The sequence below is a fragment of the Haliotis rubra genome, unplaced genomic scaffold (genome assembly GCF_003918875.1).
Source record: "Haliotis rubra isolate DU_JTF1 unplaced genomic scaffold, ASM391887v1 Scf892, whole genome shotgun sequence".
NCBI lineage: Eukaryota > Metazoa > Mollusca > Gastropoda > Lepetellida > Haliotidae > Haliotis > Haliotis rubra.
The window spans coordinates 105,981-122,358 of NW_025767626.1; the positions used below are offsets into that span (position 1 = coordinate 105,981).

At 40.0% G+C, this 16,378-nt stretch overlaps 1 protein-coding gene across 1 annotated transcript in view; it reads right to left on the minus strand.

Moving 5' to 3' along the window:
- Window positions 1–1,787: 1,787 nt before the first annotated feature.
- Window positions 1,788–16,378, minus strand: part of LOC124263654 (WW domain-binding protein 4-like) — a 31,482-nt gene continuing 16,891 nt past the window's right edge. Inside the window, exon 9 of the mRNA XM_046698308.1 lies at window positions 1,788–2,541. Coding sequence (XP_046554264.1) covers window positions 2,349–2,541 — 193 coding nt within the window. The 3' untranslated portion in view covers window positions 1,788–2,348. The remainder of the gene's footprint in view (window positions 2,542–16,378) is intronic.

Below are 16,378 nucleotides of genomic sequence, written 5' to 3' on the forward strand. Positions count from 1 at the left end.
GGTAGTGGGTATGGGGTGGGATATGGGGTGGGATAAGGGGTAGTGGGTATGGGGTGGGATAAGGGGTAGTGGGTATGGGGTGGGATAAGGGGTAGTGGGTATGGGGTGGGATATGGGGTGGGATATGGGGTGGGATAAGGGGTAGTGGGTATGGGGTGGGATATGCGACTGTGGGTACATTTAGAAACTGGTGGGCTGGGATATATTAGCGATCTATTGTGACCTTTTGCCCCAATCTCCAGCCAAGAAAGCTCCTTAGAGCAATTCTTCAAAGGCATTTAGAAGTTGGTGTAGTAATACAAGACAAATCTTATGGATAACAACTTCTTGGTTTATTTTTCAAAACGTTTCTGGGCTAGTTCTTGCCCCTTCTTCAGGTGAATAATGGTGATAGTGAACAGTACAGTATATATATAGATGTACAGGAAGCCAGATATGGAAATTGAGTAATTGAGTATATACAAGGTATAATTAAGTATGTACAAACAATGCAGTGAGATCAAAGAGCAGAATACAATGATACGGTATGTTTTTACTGTAAGGGGCAAGGGTGTGTTTACATAGCAGAGTGGTTAAAGCAGATAGAGTTTGAGAGTCTATGATTTCTGGGTGATGGACCAGGTGCTGGGGAGGTAAACCCCCTGATCTCTGTTGATCTCAGGCACTAATCTTCTTATGTTGACTGACTCACACAGTTTTCATTGGCGCCAATTGCTGATGTTGGAAGCCAGGACTTCGGTGTGTTGCCAATATTGATAGAGTGGTTGGGATTGTTAACGATGTGTTCTGAGAGGGCAGATTTGAGATCAGATTTTCCAACTGAAGTTTTATGTTCTTTAAGTCTTATGTAGAGTCAGTCAACATAAGAAGATTAGTGCCTGAGATCAACAGAGATCAGGGGGTTTACCTCCCCAGCACCTGGTCCATCACCCAGAAATCATAGACTCTCAAACTCTATCTGCTTTAACCACTCTGCTATGTAAACACACCCTTGCCCCTTACAGTAAAAACATACCGTATCATTGTATTCTGCTCTTTGATCTCACTGCATTGTTTGTACATACTTAATTATACCTTGTATATACTCAATTACTCAATTTCCATATCTGGCTTCCTGTACATCTATATATATACTGTACTGTTCACTATCACCATTATCCACCTGAAGAAGGGGCAAGAACTAGCCCAGAAACATTGTGAAAAATAAACCAAGAAGTTGTTATCCATAAGATTTGTCTTGTATTACCTTAGAGCAAATTCTTCATTCTCCAGCTGTCGGTTCCAGTGTGATCAGGTTAACAAAGCTCTTTGAAACTGGTCAAGATACACCTGAAATCTGGATTTCATAGTTGTATTTGAATAACATATAGAGCTTGGGAAAGTTTCTTACTGACGTCACTGCAGGTTACAGTCTTGTGATGCAGGGTGAGACAGGAAACAAATCTTGGACAGCTTTAATGGTACCTCCATATCTGTCTGTCCGTACGTAAAACACATATACATGTATTTTGCTTGATCATCTGCTCCCAACTGTACTACAGTAAAATCACACTTGTTTATCAATTTTGTTCACTCGAACAACCCATCATAAAAGCATGTTTTTGATTCTTTCTCTCCACTGTGACGAGGGGCTTGCCTCAACAGCTCCCTGTCACATCAGCAGTAAAACCTCAACTCACACCAGAGACAGCACCATCCAAGCATTCTCCATGGGAAGTATACACTTGGCATGCTCTACGGGCTGCGCCAACTTCAGGAGCCCCACAAACTAGCCATGTGTCATGGATGGCGGTCGGTGTGGTACAAAATGTTAGATGCTATCACAGAATTGGGATACGATCACATTCTGTCAACCAATTGAGCGAGCCTGACCACCCGATCCTGTTAGTCGCCTCTTACGACAAGCATGGCTTACTGAAGATCAATTCTAACCCGGATGTTCACGGGTCATTGAGACATGAAGTACCCACTCAGATACTAAGACATACACATATACATATCTGTGACATATCTGAAATGATTTTTAAAATATTTTTAAACCAATGTAACAATGTACAACAAGGTGGGTATATTCTTGGTGTGATTTTGATAGTTTCTGTGTTCAGCGTCTGCTTAACAAAAACACACAGTGACAATGACTTCTATAATTCATACACTAGTATCTGTAAACTATTGTGTGATGTAGAAGATAGCCATTGCACATTACTTTTCACACTGTTTGCTTCTAAAACATAAATAAAAATAATATGAGCATTCCTCCATTGTGAATTTTGTTGAGTCATTAGTTATCGCTGAGAACAGGTCCCATGGAAACCATTCAGTCATACTGTTTGTCACACAGCAACCATTTAATTATCACTGTCTCTCTGTCTGACATTCCGTGCGCCAGACGCCAACTTTCTCTTCTTGAAGGTCACTGACCCTGATCCACCTCCTAGAGAGGTCACCTTCTTCTCCTTGAACCGCGACTTGGGCTCCTGTTTTGGAAGATCAGGGAGGGGAATTTCATTCACCATCTTAGGCAGCTCCATATCGGGTGGACTGGAAACAAATGTGTAAATCATATTTGATCACCATGAATTGAAATGATATATCATGGAAGAGTGAGGTACAGACTGTGACATATCTCTCAGGAAGGTATGAGTGAAAATTGACTTATGTCATACCTTCATGTAAAATACTTTAATTTCATTGGTCAATGATGCTTTAGCATGTTTCCATGTGACCCCTCCCAAAAGGGTGACAACTGGAAAAAATATTACCTGCTGCCACGGAAACCACCAAACTCTCTGCCGAGAAGCTGTATCACTAACAATCATATGACATCATAATATGACGCATGCAGAGCCCAGAGTTAAAAAAACGTTCGATTAGCTGTTTTGAGTTCACTGTGTGCACATTTACAGTGTCTATTCTAGAACTAAAAATCTAGGGGGGATTTGTCCCCCCATCATGTAAAAAAGAGGGGGGATTTGGAAACAGTAGGGGGGGATACCAGTATTGCTGTCCCTCTAAATAATGTACCTGTAACCTCATGTGAATAAAGAATAACAAACAATATGAAGTTTGTTTTTTAGGTGAGTTCTATCTTTTTCTGTAATGACTGAAATGAATTTCCCAAAATTGAACTAGATTCCTTGAAATTCACATCTTTAAAACTCTATTCAATGCTTACAAATAATTTGTCCACATCCTGTCCACTCAAAGTCAACTTCATAACTTCTGATTCAGATTGTTACATATTGAAAGAAAATCTTTGAAAGATCCTCCTTTGCTTTTTGGTTTTGAATTCCTCAAGGGCCTTGCTGGCATCAAAGGTTGAAACAGGTGGGCCCTCAATACTTATTATCATCAACTCTTTGAGTGCCTTCTCACTCAGTCTGTTTCTATGTGATGTTTTTATAATATTTTGACTTGAGAAACCACGTTCACAAATTGCTGTCTGGACTGGCAAAGTTAATCCAATACAGGCAAGCTTCAGAAGGTTTGGGAAAAGGTCCTTGTGATAGCCATCAATGATTCTCCATAATTCATGGAATTTGTCTCTTGGATACTTCTGCTGAATCAGGAGGCGTTTTAACAGGTCAAATTCTTGTTTAGCTGACTCTGCATCGATGAGGGCGGGCACATCACCCTTAGGGCTGCCATGTTGAGAGATCAACACATCTAGTTTCTCCTTACCATGACTTTGAAGATTTGTTTCAGCAACAAATGACATGTCCCTGAATGCCAACACATCAAAAGATGAAATCACTGTAACACTTTCAGGGGGGAATCTTGTGTTAAGATTTCCGATGAGTGTCTTAATAAAGGTTGTCATGGTTGACTTCACAACTGCCTCCTGCTGTTTCTTGTATTTCAGTTCGTGCCCATAGAGGTGATTATCATCTGTCAACAGAGACTGGAACTCTTGTCTGTAATGTCCATCATTTTCTTTCAGGTACTGAAGTTTATCAATTGTACTGGCAACCACTGGCTTCAGTGATGCAACATCCAAACTGTCTTTTTGCATCACCAAATTAAGCTCAGTTATCACTGGTATTACATCCATAAGACTCCAGGTCAGCGCAGCAAACTTGAAGTTAGTGATTGACTTCAAAAGACCTGTAGCTTTTGGATCCCTTGATAGTTCCGTTGATTGAAAATATACAACCAGGCTGTTCCAGGATTTGTAGATAGCTTCCAACACATTGTAGAAGCTGAACCATCTTATATCATGCATTTCTCTTACTTTGATATGAGGCTGATTGAGCAGTTCCTGTAGCCTAGCTAGTCTGCTGCTTCTAACTGATGACCCCTTGAAATAATAGTACAGGCTTGTGAGAGTAGATTTGTACTGTTGCATAACGTCAATCTTGGCAGCAGACTGGCTTGTACATAATGCAAGTCTATGTGCAACGCAATGGATGTTGATAAGAAATGGGGATGATCTTCTAAGCTGTGCTGCTACACCATTTATAGATCCAGTCATAACACTGGCACCATCAGATGCAAAACACAAAATCTGTTTCACATCAACACCAATATCATTGAAAATTGCAAGGAGTTTCTGGGTTATAGCATCTGCTCCCTTTTCACCTAAGTCAAAATTTCCCAGAAAGTGTGATCTCACATTAAAGTCTTTGTCAACAAATTTGACATAAACAATGAGCTTTCCTGTCACTGAAATGTCTGTGCTATTAGGGAAAGCTGGTGGTCACTGGTTTGTGCATGTCTAGATAGTGTGGATGTACGAAAGTTATTGCAGCCATCACCAGTAAAACTATTGCTCATTTTATTTGTGTTACAATAGTCACATAACATCGCACCAAGCTCGTTTTGAGAGAGCCATGGCCATTCTTTCAACCATTTTTTTCTGAAAAACACTTGGTTTCATCTTTTTAGAGTCGGAAGGACCGGGGTCGGTCTCAGGGTTTTGCTCGCCTTTCGATTCACACGTCACTGTAAGAGACGTATCGGTCTGGGAAGACGTGGTTGTCACTTTCTCAATGGTACTTTGTGCAAAGAAATCAGTTATTTTCATTCTTTTGCACGACATTATTCACGCCAAATTACCACAAACCGTTGTAAATACAAAAATTCGTCTACATTCGTCGTCTGCATTACTTCAAGTGATAATATTATTTGATTTCGAAAATGAAACTAAAACGAACGGATTTTCTTAAAAAGATCGAGGAAACTGTGTCTTGAAAGCGATATACAATAAGCAATGTGTTTAGAGTTTTTAGTCTATGGTTTTCAAACAATTAATTAATCAAATCATAATTTTATTGAAAAGTTTTATCTATTTTCATACTGAAGTGAATGGGATTTCGTTTCCTCAGTGCCGGTAGTGGATTTTACCAAGGGAGGTTACTCTGTCGTGTATTCCTGTTGCTATCGACTCTGTGGCTGACTCTGATTTAAAAATCATTCTCTGTCAATATAAAGCTTTTTACGTATGGTTTTTGAAAGGTAGGTAGGGATAAAATTACTATGCGCGACAATTCGCGCTGTGCTGTTTTTTATGAGGGGCGATTTGATAATCATCAGCGTGAATCGCGCAATCGCGCGTCCTAGAATAGACACTGCATTTATTTTACCAACTTTCAATGCTTTATCTAAACTATTTTGCAGCATTTGCACACTCAACTTAAACATAATTAACCATTTCTATATCAGTTTTAAGCCTGTCAAAATATGTTTCACTGATTTTAAAAATCCAGTCGAGAGGCAGATGTCATTTTGTTTACATGTAATATAGTCAGGAGCGAGCTTATCAATCTTCAAAATAAAACAAAAATGTAATTTTCTGAGTAAAATTGATATTTTATACTTATCCTGACTCATGCTCTTTTGCTTGTCTTCTTCTTCTTGCGAACATAGTGGAACACTTGTATCTCCCTAATTGAAGCTCCCTTCAATGTAAAATCACTAATTAGTACTCACCACGAGTTGCCTCCCTTTGCCTTTGCGCGTGAAAGGCGGCGCCACCTTCTGGCCTCATGCTTCACTCTCTCCTGATATAGCGAGCCCAACACTTGAATTTACAGGTTAATCCAAAGTGTTATGTGGGGAGGATGGGAGGGCTTACCTCATGACTCAGGATAAGTATAAAATATCAATTTTACTCAGAAAATTACATATTTTTCCTTATCCTGACTCATGCTCTTTTGCTTGTAGAATCCTACGGAAACGGAGGTGGGAAGACCAGAATACTTTGGATTTTATAAAATTAATTAGTGATTTATATATATATATGTAATAACCCCCTTTACGGGAACTTCATAATGGCACTGAATTAGGATAATTCCTGCTACTATAAACCATAAGTTTATCCGCTGCCATAGATGGGGTATTACAATAATAATATACTATGATAATAGCAATAAAGGTATAAAAAGCGACTCCAACATGGAGAAGCTACCCAACTGTACATAACCATCAGTACTGGGCTTAAGGCTAAGTAGACTTAAGCTAAGTATATAAATAGCCCTAAAACTTCATAGAGTTATAAGCTAGATAATACTGGTATGAAATATACATAATAATCTCGTAAGAATATGTCTTATCGTCTACGAGGGACTGTCAACTGCTGTGCGAGGACCATGGGACCGAAATGGTGAATACCTGAGACGTCCTCGGTGGTGATATCTCTCAGATAGTGATTAGCAAACACCATGTCGGATTTCCAAAAGCAGCCCTCCATGATGGTATTTAATGAGCAGTTACCATGTAGAGCGAGTGTGGAAGCCAATGCTCTGATCTCATGTGGATTAGATGTTCTTGGAGGGTCGAGTCCTGCAGCCTTGTAGGCGTGAAGTATGACAGTTCTGATCCATATAGACATGGTGGTACGAGAGACTTCGGTCTGAGTCGTTGCCGATAGAGGGATGAATAATCGTTTGAGATGTCGTCGCCTCGTTTTGGAACGTCGTAGATAGATTTTGAGAGCTCTGACTGGGCACAGAGATAGGTCCAGCGTATCTTGAGATCTGAGAATCGAGGAGAGTGCAGGAACATGGAATAATCTGTCTGGTTAACCTGGCAATTGATTTTTGGCGATGAAATCCCATCGTAGTCCCAAGTGCACTGTATTTTGATTGTCATCAAACCGTATCCTCTCATATATTATGATAAGGGTCTTGGGTCCAAGTGATGGTTCCGGTGAAACCCCTTATCTAACTGACGTGCTGGTCTGCTTGGGGGAATTAGCTCAGCAAAGAGTCCGAAGTCACAAGAAGCTAATTACAGTTTTATTAACAAGAACAAAAATAACATGGGGTGGCCACAGAGAGTCGGTACAACCCTCTGGGCTGAGGGTTAGAGCTGACCTGTGTTGGGAGTCTAAACCCTACTGATGAACAAATGGAGTTGGTGACTATTTATCTAAAATTGAAACAATAAAAAGATTCCTTGAATGATACAAAATGGGTGTTCCCTATACTAACCAATGAAATACAGAATATGCGGTATGGGGTGTGTCCTACAAATGAAATGACCAGACAGGGAGAGTACTTAATCCTACTAATCCTATTTCAACTGGCACTAATTGTGTTGACGCATGTCCTGGAAGCTTCCTAATTTAACTGGCACTAATTGTGCTGACATGTTGCTTGGGTGGTTATGGTGTTACAATAGATGGCTTAATGACCCTAATTTAAAGTGTTTGCACAATATATTTTAATGGAGATGATGACATGTTTACTTTATCAAAGCAGTTCATTAAATCGTCTAGACATTACTTTGTCTTACTGAAAGGTTTGAGTCCTTGAAACCTTAGGCTAAGATTTATCTTGAACATCTGTGATATTGTAACTTATACCTTTTTCAATAGTATGTCTGTGAGATGAGTTTTACTACTTTTGACTGGAGTCTTTCTCTAAGCTATTACAGATACATGATGAAACTAATATTCTATATTTTATATTTTCCTAATATCTGAATCCTAATATATCGCTTGTAGTGGTTATAATTAATAATGAATTTTCGTATGAATTATTATTCCATGATAACTTCCCCGCTGTCTGAAAAAGTTTGGTCCCCAAACTTGGACAAAATAAAAAAAATGATTCTTAGATGGACAATGGTACAAACTTAGTTGATGGACAATCATCTGAAACTGGTAGTACAGTAAATAATAATTATATATATAATATTCTCTCTTTGTATTTGGGCAGAGGTTGTTTCTGTTGTCATCAGGGTGTCTGGATGTGGAATCTGGCTGGTTTTGGCACTGTACTGGTTCATCTTGAAGTGATGGAGGTGCAAGAACGCCTTGTGATGGTTCCACATCCCGAGTTTGGAGTTGATTTGTCAATTATCCCATGCAGATAGATGATTTTCATGAAAATACAAAACAAATGAGAGTTAGCTTGCCGTCAAAATATATGAAAACTTATTCTGATGGTTTCAAGTGTACGGAGTACATATAAATGAAATGTACATGAAGTAAATATATGGAGATACATTTCCCTGCAAATAAATTTGAGTTGTTAATGCATAGAAGAAAACAAAATGACAGTCGCGGACCTGGAATGAAATGATACTCTTTATGCTGGACTACACAATGTACGTGGGTATATTATATATTGATATATAATATTGTGTATGAGCAATTATATATAGATGTGCTAGTACATATAACAAGTGCATAGGTTCATTGAGCTCATACATATACATATTTTGTTTTGAACCATTTGTTAGGTACCTTGTTAATTTGGCTGATTTTGTTAGTTTCAACTTTTAAACATCTCAATTGTTTAGGATTTTGTTTAATTTTATTTTATTTTAGCTTTGGTTTATTTTGAGTTTACTTCACTCAAATTTTGGTTCGTTTGTTTTGTGTTCGCTAAGTTTGTTCTGCATTTTCGTGCAGAGTATTTCGCCGCTTCGCGGTTGGCTAAGTTCATTCTGCTTCGGTGCAGAGTATTTCGCTTTCGTTTCGTGTTGGCTAAGTTTGTTCTGCTTCGGTGCAGAGTATTTCGCTTTCGTTTCGTGTTGGCTAAGTTTGTTCTGCTTCGCAGAGTATTTCGCTTCGCTTTGTGTTGGCTAAGTTTGTTCTGGCTTCGCAGAGTATTTCGCTTTCGTTTCGTGTTGGCTAAGTTTGTTCTGCTTCGTGCAGAGTATTTCGCTTCAAGCTTCGTGTTGGCTAAGTTCGTTCTGCTTCGTGCAGAGTATTTCGCTTGCTTCGTGGTTGGCTAAGTTCGTATGAGTTCACTTTGCATTTGAGATTGGTTGATCAGATCAATGCTCAAAATCTGTTGTGATGCAAATAACTCAGATGATCAGGCTGATGTCATTTGCTCACAACTAGTGATATCAGGTAACACTAAGTGAAATGACAGGACAAATATACGCTACCCAGAGCTAACAGATCCATTTATTAACGAGGTACTGTACCTTTGCAGGAATATGATTATCTGGCGACCACAGGTGTGGGTCGGAAATGAATATTGGTAAGGTATATGGCATCTGTAATCAGTGTGCACTGCACGGTATTCAAAGGAGCCAACAATGCCGATGCCTTCTTCTTGTACAAAAGAGCGCTTTGGATTTATAGATGGGTAATTCACCAGGAGTATCATAATCCTCTGGGGTGTCAGTATCAAACCATTTACAGAGATCCACCCAGCTCTCATTGATGTAATCCTGTATGAGGTGGAGAGGAACAGCTTCAAAATACGCTGTATGATATCTATGATCACTTTGTCATAGTTATATGAGACTTTGACATAGCAATCTCCTTGAACTATTTCAATGCCCACAACTCTCTTTATATTTGGATTGATTTCTCGTGAGGTGTATAGGTTCCATTGGGTATGGTTCAACGCCCAATACTTGGTCTGTAATGATTGATTGCTGTCTGAAACTTTTGACAGTACATTGACTGATTTATCGCTTTGTGTTGATTCTCTTTGGTTGAAAAATTTGTGATTCTTCAGTGGCCGCTTTGGCCGCTTTTCCTGACATGTTTTCTCTTGACGGAAATTCTCCGAATTGAGTCTGGAATGCTGCTGCCATATTCCCATGTGTTTCCTCTTTCTGGATCCGCCCATTTCACTCTGTAGTAGATTTTGTTATTTGCTCTCTTGGAAGCAAGAATTGAGTGAATGTCATCAGGATTGAAAACCTTGGCATCATTTGTTGACGTTGGTTGTTGGGTTGGTTGTTGAACTTGACTTGCTTCTGATTGTGGCCTTGATTTTGGCTGATGATGCTTGTTGTTTATTCCTCGCTTTTCCCTTGTTTGTATTTCCTTTCTCCTTGCGCATTGGTTGGATTACTTGGACCTGGGGTGCTCTGCTTCTGCTTAGTAACTGCTGCACTGGGGCCAGCAGAGTTTTCCGGAGTGGCTTTCTTCTTCGTGAGGAGTATTTGGTTTGTCTGCTTTCGCTTTTGGATTGGTTTTCTTACTCTCTGTTGTACAGGTGATTGATCTTTGGTTGAACTTGTTGACTGGGCGTTGTTGCTGTCAAGCTGTGGGTCGCTGACTTGTTCCTCGTTGTCATCTACGACGCCTGAATCCATATTGTTTCTGTTGTTGAGGTATGGTTCTGGCGGATACTGTGGGCTTATCAGCTGGATCGAAATATGGCTTCAGACGGTTGGCATGGACCAGTGGTTTGTGTAATTTGTCGTCAGAACTTCGGCGTAGTTTGTAGGTGAAATTTGGACCTAAATGAACAATGTAATAACTGCCATACCACTTTTTTGTTAACTTGTTGCAGAGGCCTTTTTTCTACTTTTTGACAATATAGCCAAACTCTTTGGCCTGGGGAGAAATCTGGCTCTTTAGCCTTACGATTGTATTGTTCAGAATACACCTCCTTTGCTCGAGTGGTGTTTTCAGCTGCAATAGTCCTTGTAATTTCTAACTCCTCAAGCAAATTTGAAAGATAGCTTTTGTGGTTGTGGCCTAAATTTTCCTTTGGAATTAACGAAACATCTTGTGGAGCTCTCATTTCTCGGCCAAAAAGCATAACAAAAGGGGACTTTTGGGTTGATGAATTTGGAGCCATCCGATAGGCCATCATGATGCCTGGAAGAAACCGGGGCCAATCATTTTGAGTTTTGTTACAATAGGCTCTAAGTGATTGATTGATGTAGGAATTGAGCCTTTCTACACAGCTATTTGTTTGGGGATGGTATGGGCTAGTATGAGTGAATTTGATGGCCAAAAGTTCACAAATAGCCTTGATTAATTTGGACATGAAGTTCTGACCTCTGTCTGAAATTAAGGTCCTTGGAGCACCATACCGGCAAAATATTTCTCTCACTAGAACATCTGCTACCTCTGTGGCTTCTTGGGTTCTGAGGGGAAAGGCTTCACACCATCTAGATGCTGCATCAGTGATGACCAAAATGTGCTTGTACTTATCTGGTGTTGTTGGCAAAGGACCAAGGATGTCAACATGCCATCGGGTGAAGACTTCTTCAACAGGTAGTGGACGTAGAGGTGCCTTTTTGCTGTGGTAGTGCCTCTTGGTCTGTTGACATACCTCACATGTCTGGACATATGTCGCAATATCGGTGTACATCTTGGGCCAGTAGTATTTTGGTCTCATGGTGTTGTGCATCCTTTCTTTTCCATGGTGGCAACCGCCAAACTCGGAATCGTGGTAGGATCTCAGGACCTGATTCCTGAGAGTTCTTGGAACTGCCAGCTGTTTAATGAATTTGTCCGCATGGCCCTTCTGTCTCTGTGGGACAAATCTGTATAAAATTCCTTCATCGATTTCAAAGGTAGTGGCTTCAATAAGAATCTTTTGGCGATCCTTTTCATTTTCTGGAAGGACATCATCTTCTTTGTAGTCGAAAATCTGTGTGAAATCTGGACAAATCCTTTGTAAATGACGTAAGTTGGGATGTGCATTAATATTTACCTGAACCATTGTGGCTTGTGTGACATCGCCACTTGTAGCGTGTAATGCTGCAACAACGCTTGCTGGTACTGTTTGGTAGTCCGCTTCATATTCAAAGGTGACAGACAAATGAGTTGTCTGTGTTTCACTAACTAAGTGATTAACACTTGGTATGCAATCATCCTCAGTCTGAGTTGATTGGGTGACGTGTGAGGATAGTTGTGGGCTTGTTGAAATGTTGGTATGGCTTCTTTTCCCAAGTGAAGTTACTGTAAAGACGGTTTTCTCAGCATCTTCTTCTGTTTGATTCTGACAGTTAATATTTTGCTCATATTCCCCTGCGTGAGAGCCGCGATCGGCATTCCCGCTGGCTTTGCCGCCAGCGATGAACGATATCAAAAGTATAGGTAGACAGTTCTAATGACCATCGCCCTAACCTACCTGTGGCATCCTTTGATGGATTTGAGCCATTTTAATGCGATGTGGTCTGTGTAGACAGTGAATTGGGAATTTGCAAGGTATGGACTAAATGATCTAATGGCTTCAACTAAAGCTAAACCTTCTTTTTTCTGTGATGCTCCAGTTCTTCTCGCTGCCGTGAAGAGCTCTGCCTCCAAAAGCTATAGGGTGTTCATTATTCTTCTTGTCTTTTGACTTAAGACAAACCCTATGCTCATATCGCTGGCATCAGTTATGCAGAAAAAATTTTGTCAAAGTCTGGATAAGCCAGAACAGGTGTGTTACACATAGCATGTTTGAGTGTGTTGAAAGCCTGATCACACTCAAGTGACCACTGGAACTTTGGTTTCTTACCAGTTTCTGCCTCTGAATGCTTTTTTAACAATGCATTCAATGGCAGTGCTATTTTAGCATAATCTTTCACATATTTTCTGTAAAAGTTTGTGAGGCCTAAAAATGAACGAACCTGTTTTTGTGATTTGGGTATTGGGAAGGTTTTAATTGCTTCGACCTTTTTGTCATCAACTTGAACACCTCCAAGAGGATAAAACATGACCAAGAAATGAAACCTTGTCTGTTGCAAAATTGCATTTTGATGGCTTCAGTGTTAATTTTGCCTGTTTGAGATAGTAGAAGACTTGCTCCAAATGTTGGAGATGTTCTTCAAAGTTTTTGCTGTAGATTATCAAATCATCAATGTAAATCAACGCAACTTTGAAAAGCAATTTTCTTAGCACTTTGCTCATGAGTTGCTGAAAACAAAGTGGAGAATTAGACAAACCCTGGGGCAAACGTTTGAATTGATAAAGGCCTTGATGGGTGACAAAAGCAGTTTTATGCTTTGAGTCTTCATGTAATGGCACTTGGAAGAAGCCATTGGCAAGATCTAAAGTGGAGAAAATTGTAGCTTGGCCATTGCCGATGTGATCAACAACATCGCCAAAAACAGGGAGTGGCCATGACATTGGTAATGTGACAGAATTTAATTTTCTGTAGTCACAAACAAATCTATATGAGCCGCCACGCTTCTTAACTAAGATGATGGGGCTGAATACATTGAAGTGGACTCCTCAATTAAATCATATTTGAGAAAATCTTCTACAAGTTCTTCAGTGACTTTTGGAGATGAGGAGACTGACGATAAGGCCTACACTTAACAGGGGATGGTTGCCGCGTGTCAATGACATGCTCTGCATGCCAGTTTTTCCTAAATCTGCAAGGCTTGTTGAAAACATGTCTCTATTTTGTCCTAAAAAGCTGAGTAGTCTTTGTTGTTGGTCAGGTGTCAGTTGTGTCTTGGTCAAGTCGAATCCTAAATCTTGAGCAATTTTGACATAATCCCTAGTGGCATTGTCTGTTTTCTTAACGCCATTGTTAACTGTATTATGAAAGGTTGGTTGCAGTCAATTTCAAAGATAGAGTGGTTGTCAATGTAACTAAATTTGCCTACAACTGTACCCCTTGTCTAAAACCTTTTCTTCTTGGGAAGGATTCATAAGCCTAAATGTAGCAGTTTTCCTGTGCTTTTGAGAGGGTCCTACCACCTGCTACTTCAGAATGAGCAGTGAGGGAGGCAATTGGTTCAATGAGGATGAGGGAATCATCTTTGCCTCAGGCAGTTTTACCTTAAAATGAATTTCACTCTGAGGGGGCATATAAATTTGATCTATTGTTTTTGCTAATCCACAAATTTCTTGAACTGAAGTGGCAATGAAATTGATGTATTGCCTATCTGAGGTGCTGTTGCCTATTATGAGGGAATGGCAGCTATAATCTAAGACTGCATCGTTGTCATTGAGGAAGTTTTCACCTAGTAGGACTGACTGTGGTAATGAGGGCAGGACATAGAATTGTTGTGAAAATTCCTGATCTTCAATGACAAAATCTAACACAACTGAACCCAACACTTTGTGCAATTCACGCCAACACCTTGAATGTGTGGAAAAGGTGAGTTTCCAAATACAGGGTTGTTGAAAGCTTTGTTTAGAAAAGCAAACGAAATGCAGCAAATGGATGCCCCTGTATCTATTAAACAAGTTGTTGTTTCAGTGCCAAATGTTACCTGAATTACACTTTTGGCAAGGGGCGTGACTAAGGACACAGTTGGAATTTCACTTGCAAAGTTACTTTCCATACCAGACTCCATATTGGCCATGACACCTTATAGTATGTACCGTGACTATAATTAAGAAAGACAAGAAATCAACAATGTAAAGTAGTACTTACAATTTTTGAAGACTTTTTCTTCCTTGGTTGGTGACTTTAAGAGTTGGTGGTCCTTAATCCAGTGTTGAGATCAGAGGTGGATGCAGTCGCTTGTTATTCCATATGTTCTTGTAACTGGTTGTAGTTAGTTCCTGGGCTCCGAGGTTCAAAATCGCTGATTCTCCGCCAACTATTATGATAAGGGTCTTGGGTCCAAGTGATGGTTCCGTGAAACCCCTTTATCTAACTGACGGTTGGTCTGCTTGGGGAATTAGCTCAGCAAAGAGTCCGAAGTCACAAGAAGCTAATTACAGTTTTATTAACAAGAACAAAAAAATAACATGGGGTGGCCACAGAGAGTCGGTACAACCCTCTGGGCTGAGGGTTAGAGATGACCTGTGTTGGGAGTCTAAACCCTACTGATGAACAAATGGAGTTGGTGACTATTTATCTAAAATTGAAACAAGTTGGTGAAAAAAAGATTCCTTGAATGATACAAAATGGGTGTTCCCTATACTAACCAATGAAATACAGAATATGCGGTATGGGGTGTGTCCTACAAATGAAATGACCAGACAGGGAGAGTACTTAATCCTACTAATCCTATTTCAACTGGCACTAATTGTGTTGACGCATGTCCTGGAAGCTTCCTAATTTAACTGGCACTAATTGTGCTGACATGTTGCTTGGGTGGTTATGGTGTTACAATAGATGGCTTAATGACCCTAATTTAAAGTGTTTGCACAATATATTTTAATGGAGATGATGACATGTTTACTTTATCAAAGCAGTTCATTAAATCGTCTAGACATTACTTTGTCTTACTGAAAGGTTTGAGTCCTTGAAACCTTAGGCTAAGATTTATCTTGAACATCTGTGATATTGTAACTTATACCTTTTTCAATAGTATGTCTGTGAGATGAGTTTTACTACTTTTGACTGGAGTCTTTCTAAGCTATTACAGATACATGATGAAACTAATATTCTATATTTTATATTTTCCTAATATCTGAATCCTAATATATCGCGCTTGTAGTGGTTATAATTAATAATGAATTTTCGTGATGAATTATTATTCCATGATAGTTATCGCTGGCGGCGGAAACGCGTATGCATTGAAGCCTTCCCAGGATATGCTTAGAGCGTCCGTTGCCCACGTTCGTGGATCCGGGACTGGTGATACGAATGTCATTAGCTGATTGTTGAAGCGAGTGGCGAATAGATCTACTAGCGGAGCTCCTATTTGCTTGATAATCTGTGCAAAAATTTCTGTATGGAGCATCCATTCTGTCGGTGACGGTAGATGTGGCCGAGAGAGTGCGTCTGCTAGTACATTCTTGGCTCCGGGAATGTGACATGCTCTGACATGTAAGTTGAGATCGTCGATTAGATCGAACAGTTGAAAGCATAAAGTCAATAGGTTTAGTGATCTCATTGAGCCTTGTTTGTTCACATAAAACGCCACTGTTGAGTTGTCGGTATGAATCATCAGATGCGCCTTTTGCAGAATGGTGTTCCAATGAAGTATGGCGTTGATTACCGCTTTCATCTCTAACATGTTTATATGGAGCTTGCTTTCTTGCTGATTCCATTACCCTGAAGCCGTCCGGTTGGCGAGATGAGCTCCCCAACCTTGGAGCCGGCAATCGCTGCCTACATAGAGATGGGTTTTGAATTCTCGCTCTGTTAAACAAATACCTTCGCAGACATACGACCTCCTGGTCCACCATAGTAGATGAGGTCTGAGGTGTTTCGGTAGACTGAATGGTTGTAGGTCGTTGAGATGTGCATTGATGAAGACCTGTAACGGACGTAACTGTAGTCTGCCTCTGACTGTCATGTCTTGGGCTGACGTGAGGAGACCCAACATA